This window comes from Netta rufina, assembly GCF_964035555.1.
Source record: "Netta rufina genome assembly, chromosome: 2".
Taxonomy (NCBI): Eukaryota; Metazoa; Chordata; class Aves; order Anseriformes; family Anatidae; genus Netta; species Netta rufina.
This window is the reverse complement of record NC_140124.1, coordinates 126,108,794-126,128,333: the sequence shown is the minus strand read 5'-3', so window position 1 is coordinate 126,128,333 and position 19,540 is coordinate 126,108,794. Positions and strand designations below refer to the sequence as shown.

Below are 19,540 nucleotides of genomic sequence, written 5' to 3'. Positions count from 1 at the left end.
AACAGACCTGCTGAGACTGATCTAGCCCTGCATCCCATTAGTAACTCAGTGAACTTCACTGGAATGGGATCTGTGGAAAATAGCGAAATAAGTACATGGTTTTAACCTCTGGCCTTCAGAACTGTATTTGCTTTATGATGCTTATATATATTCTTCTTCCATCTATGTTTTCTTTTTTTTTTTTTTTTTTTTTTTTTTTTTTTTTTTTTTTTTAAACTTAGTTAAGGGTAAAATTACTTACCCATTTTAAACCATTGAAAAAGAATACTATCATTTTAATACTTCCCTGCACAAATGTGTGGAAAGCAGAAGGTGAGAGCAGAAAGAAGAAACAAGCAGCGAACAGCACAGGGGTATAGGTGAATCTGAAGCTGCTCTCAAAAAAGAACTATTGTGTGCCTGCCAAAGCACCTTGCTGTCTCATAGATTTGAGGCTAAGAAAGGCCTTACAATTAAAGTGTCAGTTCTGGAATGAGGATCAAATTTAAATTCAAAGTACTTGGGACACTCCTGAACGTATTTTACCTTCCTGAATCTGGGGAAGTCAGATGACTAAGGCTTGAAACTTCATTGCTCAGTACTAAGGCCTGAGCCTTAAAGTCTGTGTTCCTCCCTAGTTTCCACTTGCAGTTAAAACTCTCTGCTGTGTTTGGTGGAAAAAAATACGAGGACTGAAATTTTAAGGGCAGAAGGGACTTTCAGTGATTTTCTGTACCAGTGTGTTTGTATTAATTGGGAAATTTTAAACACTAATTTCTACATTGGAGTCCATATATCTGGTTAAGCTAGAGTGTAGCTGGAAAACCTAAAAATTATTGACTTAAAGGCTTGCTGGCCAAGTGCACTCAATGTCAAGACCAGGGAACTGTATATTATGTTATGCAAATTATGCAAGTGACTAATTATTCCGTCTTTCAAAGATAAATTATATGGTTTGAAGCTAAATGAAGCTAAATTCATCTAACTTCATTTTCTATGTAATAGTTCTTGTCTTTGCTAAATCTAGCCAAGAGCTATCCAATATCTGTCCCCTATATGTATTTACAGTTTATGCTTAAGTAATTTTTTTTCTTTTTGTAGAACTGATAGTGTCTCTGTGTAAAGTTGTTCTCTAACCAGCTGTTCATCCATTTGGCTTTTTTATCTGCCTTTCAGATTATCAGCATCCTTTATATATCAAACTTAATTGAACATCATATTGAATAAGATTTTCATTAAGGTTGTTAATCCACTTTTCGTTTGATATTCTGTATATCTGAAAATACATTTTGACTTTTAAATATTGTCCTTTTAACTCTGTTCAGATGATTATTCTCAGCAAACTTAAGTCCTTCACTGAATCAATGCTTTGCTTGTCCTATAATGACCTACATTCGTGATTTCAATAGTACTTTACATTCCATTATATGAAATGAGCTAGAGGTCCTACATAATTTCATTCTAACTGCACTTGTTGCAGCTTTACACTGTACCCTTTATTTTCAGCAGGTTCTACAGAATTTATCAGTTTTGTCTTGTATTTAGCTCCAGATCAATTGCAGGGAACTAAATTGCTTTTTCAGAGTCAAAATTTTGCAACCAGTCAGACAAACAGTGCTCCAAGTCTCCATGTTATACTTGACTACAGCTGCAATATCTGGTCCTGCTTTATGTTAGATAAACTAGACATTAAGAATTAACAAATGGTAGATACGATATTGATAAATGTCATTGTTATTGTGAAGAGCCTAATGCTTTTTGATGTTGTTTTTTAGCTTCAGTGTCTGGATTTTGTAGCTGTGCTAGTGGTTGAAGATTTAGATCAGACTTTATTATGTAAGATGGAAACTGCAGGAATCCACCTAGTTCAGCCCAAACTTCTTTGATGTTTACCTCCACTAATAAAAATTTAGGATTCTAGCCAAGGCTAGAAGGTTGTTGAGAGATCCCAGTTTGAAACTTTCAGAGTGTTGCAGTTTGAAAGTAGCTGAGAGATAAACCTCTGGGAACTAAGGAAAGCGTGTCCTGGGGGCAAACACCAAAAGGCAGCAGTTGCAGAAGGCGATAACTGTTTGGTCCCCATGCTGTTGGTTGTCTGAGAAAAATAGGACTTACCTAAAGTGCAAAGCAAAGCTGAATTTTAGGCAGGATAATGTTTGCATATGCCTTTTGTTTTTTTCTCTCTTATCCTCTCTGTTTGTTATGTTCCTATGGATAAATAAATAAAGTTCTGTGTTGAGCAAGCTGTTCTCTGTCACTACCTTTTCATACTGGTCATAACTCCCAGAGGGAAGTCTACGGAGGGGCCATTAAACAGCTGGACCTGCTGAGGACACCTGTAACCTGGTGACCCAGTCAAAGTGTGGGGGTGATTCACTGAATTTCTTCTGAGAGAAGTACAGTCTTCAGCCCTTCTTAGCAAGTGTAGGAGACTTGCTTGGAAGGGGTACCCACAGAGAGACTATAAAGCAGGTCACAGGTTCTTCAATACTCATGTTTGAAGCATGTATTCAGATGATAATTAACCGTGCCTTATTAATGGCTAATTTGTACAAGTTATTTTGTTATCTGTCGTTAGTTTATAAAATAATGTGTACATGCTACTTTAATGTGAAGCATAATTGCATCATATATATATATATATATACATGTATATTCACAGGTCAGCAGGTGGCTGGTAGTGGGGTGCTGAGATGGGTATATGAACACTGATTTGCAGTGTGACCAGAGAACTCAGAAGTGTCTGAGAAGTGGGGAAAAGAGCATGTTATATTACTTTTTATCTTCTAAAAAAATTATTATGATCACATGTTCTTCATTTTCAGAATGGAGAAGCAGGAAAAGAAACAGAAGAAGATAAAGACGCAAACAAGTCTGAGATAAGTGTAGTGTTTGAAATTGCTTTGAAGCGCAATATACCCGTCAGTTTTGAGGTATGTGTTCTACATGTACGTTTGCTTAGAAGGTATTAAAAAAACACTAACATTTAACACAGTTGAGAAGTTAGTTCTTTATGAATATAACAGTTAAATTCATGTAAGTTATAAATAGATAATTTTGGTAATGTATCAAACTCATAGAATCACAGAATGGTTTGGGTTGGAAGGGGCCTTAAAGATCATCTAATTCCAACCCTCTGCCATGGGCAGGGACACCTCCCAACAGACCAGGTTGCTCAAAGCCCCATCCAGCCTGGCCTTGAACACCTCCAGGGATGGGGCATCCACAGCTTCTCTGGGCAACCTGTGCCAGTGCCTACCACATAGTACAGAATTTCTTCTGAATACCTAATCTAAATGTACCTTTTTTGGTTTAAAAGCATTATTCCTTGTCCTATCCCTACACTTGCTAACAAAGAGTCCCTCCACAGCTTTCACATAGGCCCCCTTCAAATATTGGAAAATCACTATGAGGCCTCCCTAGTGCCTTCTATTCACCAGGTTGAACAACCCCAACTCCCTCAGCCTGTCTTCACAGGAGAGGTGCTCCAGCCCTCTGATCATCTTTGTGACTCTCCTCTGGACTCGTTCTAGTAGGTCCATGTCCTTCTTGTGCTGAGGACCCCAGAAGTGAATGCAGGGCTCCAGGTGGAGTCTCACCAGAACAAAATAGAGGGGAAGAATCACCTCCCTCAACCTTTGGCAATGCTTCTTTTAATGAAGCCCAGGATATGGTTGGCTTTCTGGGCTGCAAGCTCACATTGCTGTCTCATGTTGAGCTTCTCATCCATCAAAACCCTCAGGTCCTTCTCATCAGGGCTGCTCCTAATCTATTCTCTCACCCTGTATTTGTGCTTGGGATTCCGCTGGCCCAGATGCAGGACCTTGCACTTGGCCTTGTTAAACCTCATGAGGTTTGCACATGCCCAACTCTCAAGCCTGTCCAGGTCCCTCTGGATGGCATCCCTTCCCTCCAGTGTGTCCGTCGACTGCACCACACAGCTTGGTGTCATTGGAAAACTTGCTGAGGGTGCTCTTGATCTTGCTGTCGATGTCACCGACAAAGATGCTAAACAGCAGTGGTACCAATGCTGCCCCTGAGGAACACTGCTACTGATCTCCACCTGGACATTGAGCCGTTGTCTGCAACAACTTGAGCGTGACCGTCCAGCCAATTCCTTAGCCACTGAGTGGTCCATCCATCAAATCTGTGTTTCTCCAATTTAGAGACAAGGATATTGTGTGAGACAGTATCAAATGCTTTGCACAAGTCCAGGTAGATAATGTCAAAATCTAAGACACTGACTTTTTATTATTAAATTAGGTGCTCTTTCAAAAGAATTATAACCCTAATATTTGGTTGGAAACCAGTGGATGGTAGAAAGACAGTTCAAGTATCTGTTTTATAATGCTAAACATTCGAATTAGTGGCCATGCTCAATCTGACTTGAAATAATCTTCAAAATAGAGTCAGACAATCTTTGTGTAAGCATTCATACAGTACAGAAGTTCCCATTAAGATACTTTGCATGTGATGCTCTGTTTTCAGAAAATCAAGACTATCTTTTTATCTTCTACACTGTTTGATTCCTTATCTGTCTCTACTTAAGCCTTTATCTATGAATCTGCCTCTGACACCTTTGTTTACCTTAAGTAACAAAGAATATTTGGAATAGCTCCAATGCAATCAATGAACTGGCTGGGAGAGTGAGTGATCGCAACAGCAGAATTTTTCCGATGAGAAAGTTCTTACACAAACTAGTTGTAAAAATCTGATGTTATTGTGTTAGGAACCACCAGACTTCCAATCTATTTTTATTTATTTATTTAATTAATGCAGAAAAAGCTGATGTAAGTGGTATGTTAAAATTGTTGGCTTTTACTTTTCTGCGTATTGTTGTGCATGTATACTGAGTAACTATGAAAAGGACATGGGTAGTGCCTATACTGGTGATGGTTATTTTCTCCAGTCATTTTTCCGTTTGAAGTATATGCACATATTTGCATACCAAAAAATAAATAATGGTGTGGCATCTCGTACAGTGTGCTTTATACAATTTACTGCTGTGTTTGGCCCATATCCATGGGTTGGCCAATGTCAGATGAGCTATTTGGACCTTCTGAGAAATCTGTCAGAAGGGAGGTAAGTGAGCCAAAGATACTGACTGTTGATTTTGACCAAGGAATTCCTTGGTTTAACAAATGGATTTATGCTTTATATGTATGGTCTATAATTGCAATAAATACCATATAAACTAACTAGAATATTAAGAAAGTAAAATCTTGAAGGGTAAAACTGAGGTGTCTGGGGTGTTGGTGTATCAATTTGCAGCTATGTGGAAAGAATGCAATTCCTGTGTAAGATCAGACAAAATGGAAATCCATGCCTGTGTTTCAAAAAGGAAGGTTGTAATTAATGTTTCAGTTTTCACATAAGTCATTTTCTACCTTAAGTATTTAAAAGTATTTGGAATAGTTCCATACAAGTCAGTATACTAAAATACAGTGAGGTGAATGGTCATGGATCAAAGAATAGCTTGGATGTTGGAATGGAAAGAGAGGTAGTGCTTTGAATATGCTCTTAACTTCATTCCTGTGATTTAGCTTGTTTAAGGGAGAGCATTTAGTAAGGAGAGAATGAAGGCAGAGATGCTCAGTACGGGAAAAGTCTAATGTGTCCCTTGCCAAAGAATGTTAACAACGTTGAAAAAGACGTTTTCTTGCTCTCCTGACAAGTTTTGTGTTATTTCCTGCCTTTAAATCTAAGTGTAGGTGACATTTTAAAATAGAGTTTTGATTTAACTTGGTACTGGCTTATATTTCAATAAATCTGCTAAGCAATTATGGGTAATCCCCAGGATCTGATGTTTCTAATAGGATTTTATTTACAAATGGCTTTGTGTTATTCCAGGCAGGCATCAAAGCTTTCTCTAGCATTTTTTTTGTGCGATAGCTATAAAGTGATCTGCCTTTTCTTCATGAAGCTTTAGCAAATGTTCCAACAGTGCTGTGTTATGCAACCAAGTAATGGTCATAAAGATATGTAAAGCTCTATGTAAACACATTCTCAGAATTGCATAAGGGGTGCAAAATAAGGAGAGCATGCAGAACCCAGTGGTTTTCTTTTTTTTTTCAGTGTGAATATGAACGTTGAACCAGTGCATGGTTTCATTTCAGCTGTTCTGCCACAGGGAGTTATGCACTCATTCTGTTCATCCTGTTTTGTATAATATGGATAGATTTAATTGTCTTGGAGCTTTAGGAAGAATTTTAAGGAATTTCTATCTATTAATTCGATAACTAAAATAAAAGTTCTGAAAAACAACAAGCTTTATGCCATACCGACCATAGGTGTATCTTTACTTAACCTTTATTTATCAACTTACCATTCAAAATACAGCTTTCAAAGCATATGTGGGACTCTTGATGAACAATTTTTAAGAGGGATACAAAACTGTTTTCTGTAGGAATTGTTATAATAGCTCTGAGATGCTCATTCTTATTATTATTTCCTCCTTGGAAACAGTCTGAATTCTTGCCTCTTTGGTTCTCTTGCAACATAAATGTTTTTTTCTTTCCAAACTTGCCAGTAATGAGTTAGGTGAGTCTAGAAGACATAACTGAGGTCAACAGCTTAAGGTGTTAGAACAGCTACATAGAAATGATACAGTACTCATATCAAGCATTAGATGCCTTGGGATGTTTTGGGTTGCTGTTTTATTTTCAGTATTTTTCTTTGGATTTGGATTTGAGAAATAAACTATTTTCATTCTCAGTTTCATTCTTGGTATCAGAAGTGAGGGGGTGCAGTGACTGAACAGACAAATTTTATGCCCTATCATCCCCTTCCAATGCTCTGCTGGGAAAAAGAGGGGAAGTTTGTTGCGTGCCAGTCTGATCGCAGCGAGGCAGAGGCTTATTATTTTGAGCCAGGAATGGAGCAAACTGCTGACTCTGAAAGGCTGAGCCAGTTCTCAGCATTTTGCACCCATCTGGCATCTGGCCTCCTGGGCATGAAGGCTTTCAGACTGGATGATAGACGTACTGAGTAGTTCTCCTTCTCCTGTTTTAGTAAACCATCCAGGCTTTTTTAGTTTAAACTGGGAAAATCTGGCATGTCAGCCCACACAAGCACATGGAGATACATTGATATTTTCTAAATAACCGTGGATGTAGGTGACATGTTTTTGTTGACCCATTCTTTGTCTTTTCTGTTATTTTTTTAACGTCTGTTTAATCTTGTCACTGTCTTTTGAATTTTCTACCTGTAGCCTCATTAATAATTGAAGCAGCATTGCTCTTTCATTGAAATCATACTGCTGTTTTTCATTTGTCAGCATGATTCATTAAATTGAGCCAAATTCACTCTTGATGTAACTTGACCTTAGATGTGTTTTGGCCCCATGTGTTTTCTCTTGCTAGAGTTATTCTTTAAATCAGTGGAACAGAAAAGAAAAGTGTATTGAACTGTCACCCTTAATCAAATTCTCAACTTTAAATTAGCCATGATTTGATCCATAGGTCATATCTTTCAACTGAGGAAATGGTTTAATGTACTAATGCATATAGTGTTCTTGGATAGCAAAGGCTGAATTTCTTTTAAGTGTTTTGTGTGCCAAGGCTTATAGAACAACTGTTTGAAATCATACGGAATAAAAAGATCTAAAATCTGGGCTTAACCAAAAATGTTGTTAGGTAAATATTTTTTTTGCTAAATTACCAATTTTGGATGTTTAGCTGGATCCAGATCCTATCCAAATCCTATGAGGTTCATTCCTTTGACAATACAGACTTTTCTTTTTTTCTTGTACTCACTAACAAAGAAACAGTTTTGAATGTTTTCCAGGCTATTATTTACCTTGTGTCACATATCTAAAAGTTTAAAAGATGAAAATCATGCTGACATACATTAGTTTTATATTAAGAAATATATTTTCATATATATGTTTTAATGTATATGAAAATACAGTTGGGTTTTAAATTAAAATTCTTTTTCATATATATATTTGCATGCATTTATATATATGAGAAAACTTATATAAAAGTAATATTTAAGGAACCCAGCAATTATGTTTCTTAAGCAAGTTATTTTGTCCTTTTTCATCTGGTCAGTATACGCATTGTTGTATATTTTATTAATGCACTGTATTGCATATAAGTAGAAACACCTATATACTGGTATTAGTAAGACCACAAAAAGATTAAGGACCCTAGTGATGTTAATTCAGCCCTGCTTTTTTACAGCCAACGTGTTGTAATACTTGGGTAGCCCTGTGCACCAACTGATTAAGGTTACACCTTTAGGACAAAGAGGGAAGCAGCGTGCTGAAGGCATTTAGCACAGGTACAAAGCCCTCGTGTGCCTGCAGGTGGGAAATCCTGGCACTGGGCTCATCACAGCTCTGGTGCGGGCTGTGCAGCATCCCCTGGCTGAAGCTGCCACAAAAGCACAGCCGCCTTCTCATGTGGCGAAATGCTAGTGGGCAACTTTCAAGTGAGGTAATCTTGAAAACACTTCTGAAATTATTACCTTGAATCTTAGAGTGGGAACACTCCAGACTGCAACGTAAAAATCCCATGCTGGCACAGATGCCGTCTTGTTCTGGGAAAATGCGGACAAAGTTGTCTGTTAATTTTCATTTTGTGTCTTTTTATTGGTATATGCTCTGATAATTGTATTTGCTGGGTGAAATTGCCACAAAAGAGAGCTTAAAAAAGAAATACAAGCCTAAAGAGACCTCATTACAGTGTAACAGCAAAACTAAATAATGCAAGGGACGTGACCTTGATAAAAAGAACTTTAATACAAAACATGTTGTAATAATACTAAGGTTGAAGGTTTCAACCCATTAAAAAAACAGTTATTGCACCAAGAAGGCCCTAGCACCTTTACCTCCATTTCCTTCTGCTCAAGAATTACACTTTTTCAATGAATGATTTGATGTTGCTGCACCTCCTGAAAAAATATGCATTTGTATTGATTTTGAAGACAACGAAACGAGGTGCCTGTCAGATGCTCTAATCTCTCCTTATAAACATTACATGCAACAAAGATTAAATTAGGTAGCTGTTTCCGCCCATCAAACAAAATAGCTGAACCTTTTCCCAGATGAGGTCTCTAATTCCTGATAGACATTATCCAGACCAATAAATGTTGCATACATGAATATATGGTTATCTTAGCACGTGTAGTACTGTGATTTGTTGGGTAACTACATTCTAAAAGTATAACCGCCTCAAAGGAGACTTGCATGTGTGCAAAAGTGAAAACAGAAAAAATGTAGTGGAGGGTGCACCATTCAGAACATCTCAGTTTTATTTTTTTCATATTATTGCAACTTTTAGTAGAGGATGAGTACTTCAAATGGGTTTTCTCACTGTCTTTCATCCTTGTTATGTTTAGAAAGGGATGAATGAATGAAAGATTTCAAAACTGATTGGTTTTTTTTTTGTGAGTTGTGGTGGTTCTCTTGATTTTTCTTTCCTGTACTGTTGGGAGGGGCAGCTGAGAGTTGTGGAGACAATGCTATGGCAGCCTTGCAAATGTGCATGGTATCTGTCTGAGCTATGTGGCAAGGTAAGAGTTGAGAGCAGGCAACGCTGTTTGCAGCTGGGACATAAAATATCCTAATAAAAAATACAGGCCTGTAAGATGGAAGTTTGGGACCATGCATGAACAACCTAGATTTCAATGATAACAAAAAAAATAATGAACAGATTAAAGTGATGTCATATAAACATAGTTTTGAATATGTTGTATGGATAGGTTGTACGGACTATAGCAAAGCCTAGTGGACCTTCATGAATTAAAATTCTTCACTATGTGAAGCACCTTGCAAGGAGAAAACAGTAGCCTTGGTTTAAATATCTGTTATTGCCATGTACTGTGTTACTTATGTATAAAACATTTTGAAAATGTAGGTCTACTGTATTTTCTGTGAAGCACTGAATATGATAGTTAAATTTGCGTTATCTAATCAGTGGTAATTTTCTATCCTCAAACCTGGTACTGCAATTAACACTTGTCCAGATTTTATGAAAACCTATTCAGTTGCCTTCAGTTACCAGAAAGAATGCACTGGTAGTAAGTACATTGCAGAGATATAAACATTGTTATGTTCTTATAGGGTGATTCGTCTCCATTTATTTCTGTTTAAAAGGTGATTAAAGAAAGTGGACCTCCTCACATGAAGAGCTTTGTTACACGAGTTACAGTAGGTGAATTCACTGCAGAAGGAGAAGGGAACAGTAAGAAACTCTCCAAGAAACGTGCTGCAATGTCTGTCCTACAAGAACTAAAGAAGCTTCCTCCTCTTCCTGTTATTGAAAAGCCAAAACTTTACTTTAAAAAACGTCCAAAAACAATATTAAAGGTATGTGTCTGCCCCTGTCAGAGCTAAGAATATTTGCTTAGAAAGTAGCAGTTACTCAGATTTAAAGCCAGTAAAGACTTGCTTGCTATTTTCTGTCAATATAGTTACTTGCTTGTGCTAATACACCTGTATTTTTTAAAAAATTCTTACAGCGCTGTGAAATTATCTGACATAATGGCTTGTAAGGTGCTGTCCCTTAAGAACCCAGCTCACATCACTGACATCAGCAGAAGTTTGTTCAAATGTAGTAGAGGACAGAACCCTCCGAGCAGCTCTGTACAGTCGTGTAGATTTTAAGCATCATCTTCTTTGAGAGGCCTTATTGGAATATATGATTTCTCCCTTCTCTTTCTCCCCTCCTCAGTTTGAAGAATATGAAATAGTAGTTATCTGGGAAAATGTTGCACAGTCCAGCTTCCTCCTCTCATGGAGCTGGATTTGGGAGTTTTCTGAGCTCAGCTTCAATCAGTTGTAGTTCTTGAAACATTTAGGAAAAAAAAAAAAAACACAAGAGTTTGTTCACATCTCAGCCTTGTGTGTCACTTGTCAAGCTCTGAAGGAAAATAATTTCTTTGTTTCATGTGGCTGTATTAAGGTTAGTATTTGTTCTTCAGCTCAAAAAAAATAAAATTGCAGACCAGCCCACAGAGGACTTGTGGACCTTGAAACATCTCTCCATTAAAATATATTCTGTCTCAGAGGATGTTAATATGCCTCTTGCTGCACTGATGAGGCTTTGTTCAGAAGCTTTGAATTCTTCTGAGCTCAAGTTTCTTAAATGATGCTTTTACTCTTGGTGGCAGTAGATTTATTACCACTTCTAGAATTCAGTCAATCTGCAGTGACTAGCCCTGGTTTGTGTATTCATCCTGAATTCATATAGAAACAAAGAACCATCTGAGCTAATTAATCTTTCACTTGACCTGACAAAAGCAGCCACATAGTGTCCATATATTTATGAAGCATCACTGTCTAGTCTCAGCATTGTACAGCTAATCAGATTAACTTGTCATCTCCTCAGTCCAGATGAAGATGCTTTTGCAAATGGTCAAAATCTTCTCCATTGCATTTTATTTTAGGAAGTGTTATTCTGTGAGGCAGCAATTAAACTTTTTGTACGTGGCTTTCTATTGTCTGGCATGTTGGATAGTCATTTACAGCTATACAAAATAATATCATGTAATGTATACCTAACCATTCAAACTCATGACAGATTGGTGTAGATGTTCGTGGAGAGTTGGTCACTTTTTGTCTAGTGTTACGCAGTTACTTCTGCTTCATAACATGCAACCTCAAGACTAGAACTGCAGGAAATAACAGGAAACTTTCATGTCCAAACCCTGTACCTTGGAATATAGCTGTAGGACCTAAATTTCATCTCTTTTCCTGAGAGGAAAAAAAGCTTTTTAATTTTTCTGAATTAGAAAACAATGGGAATGATGCACAGGTTTTGATGAAATGCACAGCTATGTCCACAGCTTGTGTTATATTAGGCTAGGCAGCATTGCACCAACACAGTGTGAGTATGAAATATGGCTTGAACTCAGTCCTCATTGAGTATTGCATAGATGGATTGTGAAAATAAATAAATATAAGAAATGAGTGACTGCTGTATACTGTATGCTGTATACAGTATCTGTATACTGAGTATGCTGAGTGCAGGAACAGCCATCTAGAGTAAGCAAATACTTTGGAGATAGCAAAACTGGACTTGGAAAGTGTACAAAGTACTCCATCATCTTTCACTTTTCATTTGCCTTCAAAACAGAACAAATGATTTCTCCTGAAAATCTAGGGTAATTAGATACCTGGCTCCTACTGATATTCAGAGGATATAATTCTCAAAAAACTTCTAGGAAAAATTCATCATAAAATGTTATTTCATGCAAAACCATCAATATCATTTCAGCTTCAAGGATCTGAAAGCTGCAAGATCTGAAAAGAGTGATTTTCTCTGCTTGTCTCATTTTAAATGAAAGATGCTAAGGGTGTAATAATGTAAAAACTTCTTAGTTTACTATAAACCATTTACCATTACAGTCTTAAACTGAATTATCCAAAGTTGGTCATCTTAGAAACAGACATTAATAGTCAAAATAACCCAAATACGTAGGAAGTTTTTATTTTTTGAATATCCGGACTCCTGAAATGCTTTTATTGTGTCTGTTTCTTTTAATTTAACCTGTACATGCTTTGAGCATCAAAAAAAAAAGTGACAATAATTTCTTTTTACTTCTCTCTCTCTCTCTCTCTCTATATATATATATATATTTATGAGGCTATATCTTATGGCCTACACTTTATTTAGCCTGCTTTCCCTTTGTCTCCACCTGGCTCCTTGCCCACACAGCTGCCCTTGTGCATGACATTGTCTTCATTCTTTCACCTACATCTTCTCTAATGACTTCAGCAGTTACACTAGGAAGGATTTGCTGCACAGCTTTCTTAATATAATATCCCTCTCCGGTCTTTGCCTTCAATTGCTGATCATCTCTTTAGGTTCTTGACCACTTGTTTGCTATTATTTGAGAACCTCAAATACGCATTAATTTACATCTTCTCTTATACTGCAAATACCTTCAGAAAGAGGAAATATTGCAATAACATAAAGACAATTTTGCATTCAAATGCCATTTATATTTGTAAGTACTTCTCTTGTGTTGTGGCATATAAATATACTAAATATAACCACAGATAAATGTGTTTGAATCTTAATTTCTTCTCTTTTCCTTCTACCAACAATATTTTCATAGCTGTTTGTTTTGACAGAGCATTAAGAATAATAACGTACTAAAAGGATTTTAGAACTAATACAAACAGTTTGCAAGGAGTTTGCAATACAAACAGTTTTTCACCTGTCTTTGTAATCTTGGACAGACCAGTTTCTCAGATCTTTTGTTTTCCACCATCAGATCAGTTCTCCCATTAGCAATGCATTTTGATACATTGCTTTGAGGTTTATTGTCTGTAATACTTTGTGGGTGGCTCACAGTGTGCAACATTTCTAGTCACTAGAGATATTCCTCTCTTTCTCTTCTCTATCTTCACTGCCTAAAAGCATTTGAGGCTGAATTCCTACAGCATGCAAACAGAGTAAGCTTTCTTCACCTTTACAGAATCACAGAATTTCTAGGTTGGAAGAGACCTCAAGATCATCGAGTCCAACCTCTGCCCGAACACTAACAGTCCCCACTAAACCATATCCCTAAGCTTTTAGTTGCATTGTAGGATGGAAGATAGGACTGCAGAGATGGAAGGCTGAGAGAAATGCAGTTTGTTATATGGCAAATCTTTTTTGTCCCCATATAAATCCACCTCTTAATATTACTGCATGTTTCAGTATTGTGGCAACCTATTTTTAAGGGCCAGAGGGATGAGTCATAGAAATAGGACAATGAAATATAATTGATGAATGCGTTTATTTTTATCCATCTCTGTAGTAAATAGATAGATGAAGGCATCAGTAGCTTACCAATGACAGCTATGCCCACTACCTGCAGCAGTGGCAGGCAGTAGGTGCGTATTATGTGCCATGGCTTTGAGATTGAGGAATTCTCCTGTCTGTCTCATGATCAAAAGATGGTATAAAATGTATCGTTTTTTTCGCTATTAGAGAAAATTATTATTTTCTCTATTCTCTATTATTATATTCTATAATTATTTCTCTATTTTCTATTAGAGAAGAGGTAGCACAACAGTTGTACAGATCTACAATACTAATGCACAATGAAATTATGGTTCTTTCTCTTAAACCTGTTTTAGACTGGACCAGAATATGGTCAAGGAATGAATCCCATTAGTCGTCTGGCTCAGATCCAACAGGCCAAAAAGGAGAAGGAGCCAGAATATGTTCTTCTTTCAGAGAGAGGAATGCCTCGCCGTCGAGAGTTTGTTATGCAGGTATCATCTGCTGTTGTGTTACAGATAGTGCCTTTGCTATGTCATGTTCAAACACAAGAAAAATGGTGGCATAATATAAAGCTTATCCCTCTGTGTTTATCTCTTTGACTTATGGTTATTTATACAACAGAAGTGTGAAACACAGTAGCAGTTTGAACTGCCTTCTTTCTTTTGGTGAAATGAATAGCAATTAGATAATTTGCCCTCTGGAAGTTTTCCTTGCAGTGGTTTTACATTTTTATGCTAGTATTTTTATTTCACCTAATTGTTTCTGATTTTATCCTTAATGTTACACTTTGTAAATGATTTATTTACTTTTACTTGTCTTTTAGAAAATTTTGCAGTTGTTGAATGGAGTATTGCACTACAAACAAATATTCTGAAATATGGAGAATATGCTACATGTTACCAAACATTTTGGGTTTAAAAAGTAGCACTGTAAATCTTCTAAGAACTCCTTTCAGATTTTCATCTGTTTGTTGCTTTTGTTCCTATTTCAAATGCAACAAAAACAGCCTTCCATCACACATTTTAGCCTCTTAAGTTAAAGAATTTGTACATAATACACAAACTGTAGATCACTAATGCACTAATGTTTCTTTTCTTTTTTTTTTTTTTTAATCAGAAACATTTTCAAAGATTTGATGTAGCCATGATATATTGTGTTAGATAGCACAACAGCAGGTTAAGAAAAATAAGGAACAGGAAAGGATTCTTCTTTCTTATGTTTTCACTGAGGTAATTTTGTGACAGGACAATCCAGAACAGCAAACCTGAGCATGTTTTGACTTGTTGACCACAAACAACACCAAAATTTAAGTTCTGATCACAATCAGAATATGATTTTCAAGCACCTTCTTCTCCAGAAATCAAAAAAAAAAAAACAAAAAACAAAAAACTTAAGTCTTTAAATCCTTCCTTCATATCTATCTAGACAGGCTAGCAATCATTTCCTTGGATCTCAGTGGTCTTTCTTGACAATTTTTTTCCTCTCCGAAAAAATAAATTAAAAATAAAAATAATAATAGATATATATAATATATATAATATATATAATTGTGTTCCTTTTGTTCAGGTTCAGATTTATGAATATAACTTGGATTTCCATGTTTTTGTGCTATCTGAAATTATTTGAAAAAGAGTGATCTTGCCATAGACCATCCCTTTTCACATGCTTGGACCCTCCAGTTAGAGATCTGTATCTGATCTGTGTGCATTGGAAAGATGGGCTGAGAATTTGGTTTTCCACTGAAGGATTCTCAGTAGTGGTAAAATACTTGGTTTGAATCAAAATGGAATCTTAAAAGCAGTGAATACACAGAGGATTCCCCAATCTGAGAAGGCTTGTGAAAGAAAAAATCAAAGAAATTCCATAGATCAGTTGCTTTTCACTGTAGCCCAATTTTTACCCTTTTCTAATATTTTCACACAAAGATCATCCCTCTCTTTCTCCTGCCTTCAGGAAGTCTCAGTGGATTCATTATGACATGCAAAAAACCTTATCAGAATAAAAAGCCTTTGTATAAACTACTTAAACAATGTTTTCATTTAATTTAATTGAATGTGGAAGTAAAATATCCAGAGATAATATGTTCATTTTTATCTGTCACACAAAGAGCAAGTTTAGATGTGATGAAATGGATCCAATTACTTGTCCTGACCACTAGATAAACAGAAGAAAACCTCTGATGACATTAGTTGGTGTTCTGTTCCAAAGTTAATTTCAGAAAGCTCTTTCTCTTTGTAGTCAGACCTTTAATCCTTGATAGAGGTTATAATAATAGCTAAACCAGTTTTACAGGTCTGAGAAATAGCAGCACGTTGATTTATTGTGAGCTATGTTATAAATTATCATTTTGTCTTGTCCCATTAAAGTCCCTCAATTTTATTGCATATAAACTTGTAGCAGAGTGGCTATTTTCTAATTGTGATTGTAAAACTGCATAGAAGTTAAGGGGTTTATTTCAAGGTTATTAATATTTCTGTTTTATGTAGTTGAATCTTTTTGTTTAATTATATATGTATTCCAAAGGGATATTCATGATCATTATTATTTATTTACAACCCCTTCTTTCTATTTTGAGTTAATAGGTATTTGAATAAAGAAAAAAATAAAGGTTTCAGGAAAATATATACATGATAATTTAAGGAAAATGATTACTTATTGAATAACATAAATGATTGAATCATATATTATTTATTTAACAATCGTGTGCCTGTTTTTCATATTTTCTTAAGCTTTTTCCAGAATGTTTCAGCTCATTGACCTCTAAGGTTTCTTTTATTCAGATTGCCTTGGGTATTTTATTAATTTTATTTTACCTTGGGCTTACTTTGTAACTTGGTTTTGGGATCATAAGCTATTTTTAGAGATAATTTGGCAAATAAAATGGCTTAATGGACAAATTGAAATATAATAATTAAAAGACTATAAATATTGCACAAATGAATAGCAGTGATAGTGCTCATACCTCAAGGACTGCCTCTTTCTGGATATTTGTTGCCTATAATTTGTGTTTATTTTGAAGTTTTAACTTCTCCTTGTTTTATGTAAAGCATCTTGTTGGAAATCCTTTGGGCAGTACAGCCCAGAGGTCCAATGAAGATTCTTCTTTCCAAAGACCGTTTTGATAAAATCTTGTCAGGTGTAAGGGCAGGAAAAGAAAACAGCTCCCACCCCTGTGTTTCTTGCAGTGCAATGAAGTGGGAGGAATGCGAATATGGTTTTCATATTTCTATAGAAGCCTCTCTTTTATATTTCCAGGTCATTGTTTGTCTCTCCATTGTTCTCGATACTCTCCTGATGATGCTGGGGAACAAGCACTCCCTCAAGGAAGAGGAAGTCCAGATCCTGTAGCAGATTCCACATTAAGAAAGAGGGGGGAGCAAAATTAGGGGAGAACAGGGTTGACACAGAAACTGGCAGAAAAGAGGGAGTTCTGTATGCACACCACAGATATATAAAAATGTAGGTCTTTGGTATGAGGTTGGGGACTTTCTGAAAAATTTAAGCAAGCTCATCTTTGGGAAGCAGTATTGTAGTCCACTTTTTGCACTATTCTGACTTTTTCCAGATTGCTTCTGCATCAGAAGAGCTGATGGTTGTTGGTAGATCAGCAAGATTATCGCATGGTGATATTAAATGGTCTTGCATTTATTATGATCATGATCAATATTTTCTTTTTAAGGTAAAAGTAGGCAATGAGATTACTACTGGGACAGGCCCAAACAAGAAAATAGCTAAAAGAAATGCAGCAGAAGCAATGTTGCTACAGCTGGGTTACAAAGCCTCTACCCCTCTTCAAGACCAGACAGAAAAGGTGAGAACCAAATGATTTTATTAATTTTCATATCTGAAATAGTCATAGCTGTTTGTTTTTTCACTGAATATGCAATAAAAACGTTATAGAAAATGCTTTCAGATTTGATGGCTGAGAAAGAAAATGCATGTCAGTATTTTTCTGGAGAAGGGATTATATTTTAAATTCACATGTGTTACAGGTATATGTTTCTGTATTAGTGATGTGCAGATCAGGCTTCTGGCCCATCTTGACTTTATTGATGAAAGGTTTTGTAAGCAAAATGGGATGTTAAGGTTTTGGTTTTTGTGTCCTGAAAAGATCAGAGCAAGGTATTTGGCTAAGCTGTGGACTCCGGACAGCTTCTGTGATACATACACACAAAGTCACTGCATGTGTATATTTTGATCACAGCTTAAATGTTTGCTGTGACTGCACCAGCCAACTGTTGACTCAGGTCAACAGAATGTTCTGCTGGGCTTTTATTGGGACCACATGATAAATCTGTATATAGCACTGTTGAGTGGTTAAGAAGGCCTGCTGCTGCTGCTTTGTTTTCTTACATTCATTAACCTATTGCTTACAAGTGCGTTGCCTTTAAAAACACAACAAAACAAAGCAGGTATAATTACATACTTGAAGTAGTAAGATAGAAGAAGGTATCTTAGAATTGATAAAGCATCGTGGCTTAATGTTATTCTGAACAAAATAAGCGAATATGATACTGTACACGCAAAAGGTGAACTACTCAAATTTTATGAAATGGGAATATTCAAGATAATAAAACACACTTTCATAGCTTTGTAGAGTTTAAGAGCATAAATACTTTTAGAACATCTGGAGTGATCTTCTCTATACAACAGAATGAACATGTAAAGCCAATAAACAAGTTAGTTTATGTAGATTTTAGTTCTCAAACTTAGCAGACAGCTTATCACACAGCAGGAGAGATTGAAGTACCATCTGGATTTGGGGTTTTTATTACCAGACCAGAATGCAATGGATCCGTGAAACAAAGAGTTAATGCAAGAAATTTTTTTTTTCTTTTTTCAGAATAAATTGGAAATTTTATTGATTAAATTTGGAGTGTCAGGGTTTATTTCATTTGACAAATATGCAGTTGAATATCTGTACACAGTATGAATGAAATGTATTCTGAGTGATCTGAGGGGTGCCTTAATTCAGTATTGAAAATTGGTAGCATCCTTGCTTCAAGAGTCTGCAGTAGCTGGGACTTGGTTAGGTCAAATCTGCTCAGATAGTCTTCTCAGCTAAAATATGTCTGGTGCTGGAGAAGAGGGAAAATAGCAGTTAAATCTCTACCAATTTGACCATTGTAAAATTCCTTCCATATAAATTGCACCATAAAGTTCTGTCATTAGAAGATTTGCATCCCAAATGGGGCCCAGTGCAGGTTAGGCAGACGTATCAAGTTGGTGTCTAAATGGGGAATTGTCACTTCTGTTGTTTTTGATGTTTAAAAAAAAACAACAGGAAACTTCTCCTCCTAACCCCCTACCCACCGAGTCCTTTCATCCCCTTCCTCCTTCCTTAAAACAAACAAACAAACAAACAAACAAACAAAAAGTCAATGTTCTTTCTTCCTCAACCCCTGATGCATAAAATGCTGCAGTATTCATTCTTCCAGTGAAGACCTCAAAGTGTTGCAAGAGTCATGCATGGTGCCCATGGCAGCACAGGTATTCCAGGTAATGTAAAAAAAAAAAAAAAAAGAAAAAAAAAGGCTCTGCTCTTTTCTGAGGTAATCCTATACCTGGAATAAATCAGTAGTGTATGTGTAGAGCACTGAGGAGAGCAATTTCAAAGTGCCCTGGGAGATTTTTCGCAGCTACCAGAATTTTAGTTCTATGGATGAGAGTGGAGAGTTGTAGTGTTTTCATTTTTCATGTTTTCACTTTTTAATTTCTCCTTGCCTCCTTTATTACCTTAGAAGAAAACCAGGGTATATTGCATCCATTTGACACAGCATAACCAAAGATAGTTTACCGATAATTGAATTCTTGTTAAATCCCCCATCATGATGATGCTA

General features: G+C 36.3%; 1 protein-coding gene across 3 annotated transcripts in view; it reads left to right on the top strand.

Moving 5' to 3' along the window:
- Window positions 1–19,540, top strand: part of STAU2 (staufen double-stranded RNA binding protein 2) — a 167,003-nt gene that overhangs the window by 51,240 nt on the left and 96,223 nt on the right. For all 3 annotated transcript variants that reach the window (XM_084281274.1, XM_084281272.1, XM_084281273.1), the window contains 4 exons: window positions 2,805–2,912; window positions 10,079–10,291; window positions 14,054–14,191; window positions 17,380–17,511. In XM_084281274.1, the coding sequence (XP_084137400.1) occupies window positions 2,805–2,912; window positions 10,079–10,291; window positions 14,054–14,191; window positions 17,380–17,511 (591 nt within the window). The remainder of the gene's footprint in view (window positions 1–2,804; window positions 2,913–10,078; window positions 10,292–14,053; window positions 14,192–17,379; window positions 17,512–19,540) is intronic.